The following is a 4,964-nucleotide window of genomic DNA, read 5'->3' on the forward strand; positions in this document are numbered from 1 at the left end:
AGGAAAGAGTGATATGAAGGGGGCTGAGGTTTGGTCACAAAAAATCAGCATAATTAAAAGAAACAGTAATGAATAATGGGCACTCGAATTCAAATTACCAGATGTTTTAAAGAGATAGGGTGCCAGTTTTCAATTCTGTTTTGAACACCACATTACAAAAGAACTATTTTGAAAAATAAAAAAGGATTAAGGGGAAAGAAAAAAAATAAAAAGAGTATCTAAACCGTTGAACGACCCCCTGTTTATTCCTGATAAACTTCAATCGCATCATCCTCCGTTCCCAGTTCTTTTGGAGTGTGATTATTGGCAATTCTCTGACCTTCAAAGAGAAACCTGAGTGAAATCATAGGAACTCCCTGTCTTTGACGGTATGATTGAGTTTCTTGAGATGCGTCGTCATTTTCACTTTGAAGTGAATCTCACTGCTATCCTGTTCGTTGACTTTAATATATTCTCCTTCCTCCTTATTCCCGAAGTCTTCGATCGAAGGTTTTGCTTCCTGGTCAGACATGGTGACGGTGGCTTACCCGGGGGTCTCTGCACACCAGCAGCCTCAGGTAGGTAGAACCTTGCTCCGGGATTTACAAATCTGTCTCTCTACCCGACTGCACAACACTGTGGCTAAAGGGACTTCCCCTACACCTTCTACTTGTAAGATTTATTTCTTAAACTTTTATTAGGTTTGCTTTTAACCTGAGATGTATATATATATACTGCTACTGCTAAGTCGCTTCAGTCGTGCCCTACTCTGTGCGACCCCATAGACGGCAGCCCACCGGGCTCCCCCGTCCCTGGAATTCTCTAGGCAAGAACACCGGAGTGAGTTGCCATTTCCTTCTCCAATGCATGAAAGTGAAAAGTGAAAGTGGAGTCGCCCAGTCGTGTCTGACTCTGTGACCCCATGGACTGCAGCCCACCAGGCTCCTGCATCCATGGGATTCTAAGTTCATTAATATATTTCAAGGTGGAAGAAAAGTAGGTTTCTTCCTAATACCTATCTGCCTTGTGGTAGTTTCATTATTTCCACTTAACACAAGGGGAAACCTAGAGCTAGGTTAAAAACCTTCCACACAATCCCTCAGCTCCTCCCTGACTAAAGCAGAAATTCCAGCTCAGGCCAAGGTGATCACAGAGCCTCTACTTTTTCGTCAACACTCTTCTGTTTTTGAAGAAACTAGATGCAGAAATGTAGAGAAGATAAAAAAGCTGGATCCCCACCATCTATGACCTTAAAGAGTTTAGGACCTGGTCATGGAAAATGTAGTATAAATATACTTAAGTAGAGACATTCCCCCTACTGGTCCCAGCCTTTTCCTAGAGCCCAAGTTGTCTTTATTACTGCAATTCAGGCATATCTGACAGTGTCTGTGTGCTGGTTGCAAAAGGGAAAAAAGTGAAAGTGTTAGTTGCTCAGTCGTGTCCAGCTCATTGTGACTCTATGGAATTCTCCAGGCAAGAATAGTAAAGTGGATAGCCATTTCTTTCTCCAGGGAATCTTCCCAACCCAGGGATCAAACCCCAGGTCTCCTGAATTATACACAGATTCTTTACCATCTGAGCCACCAGTGAGACCAAAGGACACCCATGGGCTTGAGGGGCCAAGTGGTCAGAAGAGTTATTACAAATGATAACCTCCAGGAGGCAGAGTTTATATCAGCATCTCCTATTACAGATATAACCTCTTGCATCTCCATGTAAGAAGAATACATTCCATGCTGCTTGACATGTGCCAAAAATTACATGTTTGCTGAGGGACTGATTTACTCCTGCATTAACAGCATCTTGCATTGAGCTTGAAGCAAGGCCTCGTTAAGTGCTGGTAGTGTGATAGCTAAAAGTAGTCACCTGGGTTACCCAGGTTCCAATTTCTGCTTTACCTCTTATTAACTGGGCAACTTTAGACAAATGAATAATCTCTCTGTATCTCAGGCTTCTTATCTATAAAACAGAAATCTAAGATTCCCCACTATAAGAGTGAAATGAATTGTTGTTCAATCACTAAGTCATGTCCAGCTTTTTGCCACCCCATGAACTGCAGCAAGCCAGACTTCCCTGTCCTTCATTATCTCCCTGAGTTTGCTAAAACTCATGTCCACTGAGTCAGTGATTCCCATATCCATCTCATCCTCTGTCATCCTCTTCTCCTCTTGCTCTCAATCTTTGCCAGCATCAGGGTCTTTTCCAGTGAGTTGACTCTTCACATCAGGTGGCCAAAGTATTAGAGCTTCAGCTTCAGCATCAGTCCTTCCAGTGAATATTCAGGACTGATTTCCCTTAGGATTGACTGTTTGATCTCCTTGCTGTCCAAGGGACTCTCAAGAGTGTTCCCCAGCACCACAGTTTGAAAGCATCAGTTCTTTGGTGCTTACCTGGTGGCTCAGAGGTTAAAGCATCTGCCTGGAATGCTGGAGACCTGGGTTCGATCCCTGGGTCAGGAAGATCCCCTGGAGAAGGAGATGGCAACCCACTCCAGTATTCTTGCCTGGAGAATCCCATGGAGAGAGGAGCCTGGTAGCCTACAGTCCATGGGGTCACAAAGAGTCAGATGCGACTTCACTTTCACTTTCAGCCTTCTTTATGGTCCAGCTCTCCCATCCATACATGACTACTGGAAAAGCTTTGATTAGATGGACCTTTGTCAGCAAAGTGATGTCTCTGTTTTTTAATACACTGTCTAGGTTTGTCATAGCTGTTCTTCCACAGAGCAAGCGTCTTTTAATTTTGTGGCTGCATGAAATACATTAATATCTGTGAAATGCATAGAACTGTCCAATTTTGATTGAATGAGCTTAAAAAGGGGATTGAAATGTTTTGCCCTGCCCAGTGTATAGAACAAAAACTGAGTTAGAATGTTTTCAGAAGGGGCATACACTCTTCATTTTCACACAGACCTTACTACTGCTTGTTTCCATACATTCTGCACTCTACAATTCTGTATCATCTGTCACACCTCCAGTACTTTGTCCTAAGACAGTGGTAAAATGGTTAGGGAGGACAAAAACAAGGACTTTAATCCATTAGGATGCCACAGAGATTTGATTCAACACTTCTGAGATGCAATTGTTCAAACAACTATAAATTCATGTCAAAATATATCATCTAGGCTATATCTTTATCTACACAAATTAATTCTTTAATTCTTTCCTTACAATAGTCTTTGTGAAATATATCTTCCAATGCTATGTAATGTTTGCACAACAGTCAGAGGTTATATATCAAATGTTAATAGTGGTTGTTTTTTGCTGGAAATAAAATTTTAATGTTTTATTTACAGAAAGGTATTCTTCTGTTTTAGAAACATGAAAATTTAAAAATACATAGCTTTTCATGTGAATAAATATTTCATTTTTATTACTAGTGGCTAAAAATATGTATCATCTGTCTCATTTTAATTAGACTCCTACTAAAGAACATTTTAATTTGTTCCAATTTCATCATTATTTTAAACAATATTAAAAACACACCTATAAATAAAGCTTATGTCCATCTCAGGTCATAGTCTTAGGATAAATTCATAAAATTTGATTGCTAGGGTAAATACTTTGCAGGTTTTTGTGGCTTTTCACACATATTATGAAATTTCCCTGTAGAAAAATTTTACAAATTTATACTCTTTTTATACAAGAGTGTGTGAGACAGTTCATGATTTCTCCCACAAAGATATTAGTTCTTTTTCCAGTTTGAAAACATGACACTAATGTAGCTTTAATTTGAATTTCTTTGAGTAATAGCAAGGTTGAGTACGTCTACAACTTTTCATTGGTTATTTGTAATTTTTCGGTTGTAAATTTTCCATCTATATCTTAATCTAATTTTTCATTTTAAATTGAATGTTCTGGGCTTCCCTGGTAGCTCAGATGGTAAAGCGTCTGCCTACAATGCAGGAGATCTGGGTTCCATCCCTGGGTTGAGAAGATTCCCTGGAGAAGGAAATGGCATACTTTCTGATTAATCTACCAGAATAGATACTTTAAAAATAGTATTTTCTCTAAAAACCCTTTGCAAAGTGTTTCCTGGTAGGTTATTTACATTGTAATCCTGCTAATTATTTTTCTTGCCTATAGAGTAAAATCAGTAAAATGCTTTCTTTATATTTTCATCTGACTAGGTCACTTACAAAGTCTTCATCTTGATATTTAATGACTATTCATTTGTTCTCTTCTACATTTGTTCTCTTCTATATTCTTAATTTGTGTCATGTAGATTCGCCCTAAAATTTATTATGTGAAAATATGTAGGATTTTTTAGGTTTTATTTTACTTGTACTGCTGTGGGAAATAAAGGCCACTGGCCCAAACTTACAGAATGGACTTGGAGACAAAAGGTACAGTGAGAAGCAAGGCTTTAATGATGGTCTTGCAAGATCAGGTGTCTGCTGGGCAGGAATACCTAGGACAGTTACAGCAAATTTTTATTCCCTGGTGTACAAATCCCTCCCCAGTTCCTCTTTGTCTGAGTTCTATGGGGTTACAATCTTTTTGGAAGTCACCTAAGTCTTATGAGGTATTCTTTCTTCTCCCTTCCCATCCTAAGTCCAAATTTCTAAACAAGGCCTTTAGTTTATCTCTTCCCAAACATCTTGTAACGTGGGGTCTCTCCAGGTGTAAGCTGTTAGGAAAATCTAGTTTGCCAGTAATCTTCCAAGACAAAACTAGCTAGCTCTGAGTGGAAAACCATTTGTTAATAATTTCCACTCAAGGCCAGCTACTTTGTCTTGTAAATGAACCATTTCAAGTTCCATTTCTTACACTGCCTACATAAAAATGAACTCCACCTTTTGTGTATTCTGGAAGAGCACAGGACTAGCTTTGTGTAGCTGTGGGGTTTGACTTTATTTTTCTGCCATCACTATTGATCTCTTTGGGGTTTTCTACATTTTGAATCTGCTTCCTAATTTATATTTCCCTAGAAAAACATTTCTTTGAAAAATTTAAATATATTTACGTAATATTGAACATGTTTTT

The 4,964-nt window shown here is 38.9% G+C and overlaps 1 protein-coding gene across 1 annotated transcript; it reads right to left on the minus strand.

Moving 5' to 3' along the window:
* Positions 1 to 242: 242 nt before the first annotated feature.
* LOC138445094 (small ubiquitin-related modifier 1-like) lies at positions 243 to 511 on the minus strand. The gene is made up of 2 exons (XM_069598896.1): positions 345 to 511; positions 243 to 294 (listed from the first exon to the last, which is right to left on the minus strand). Exons 1-2 carry the CDS (start codon positions 509 to 511, stop codon positions 243 to 245), a joined length of 219 nt encoding a protein of 72 aa, XP_069454997.1.
* Between the last annotated feature and the right edge of the window lie 4,453 nt (positions 512 to 4,964).

The sequence above is a fragment of the Ovis canadensis genome, chromosome 8 (assembly GCF_042477335.2).
Source record: "Ovis canadensis isolate MfBH-ARS-UI-01 breed Bighorn chromosome 8, ARS-UI_OviCan_v2, whole genome shotgun sequence".
NCBI lineage: Eukaryota > Metazoa > Chordata > Mammalia > Artiodactyla > Bovidae > Ovis > Ovis canadensis.

Excerpts from the sequence above, each read along its gene's own strand:
- LOC138445094 (XM_069598896.1), bottom strand. The coding sequence starts at position 511 with ATGTCTGACCAGGAAGCAAAACCTTCGATCGAAGACTTCGGGAATAAG. Across the intron at positions 295-344 it reads AAAGACAGGGAGTTCCTATG|TCCAAAAGAACTGGGAACGG; the intron begins ATTTCACTCAGG and ends CAATAATCACAC.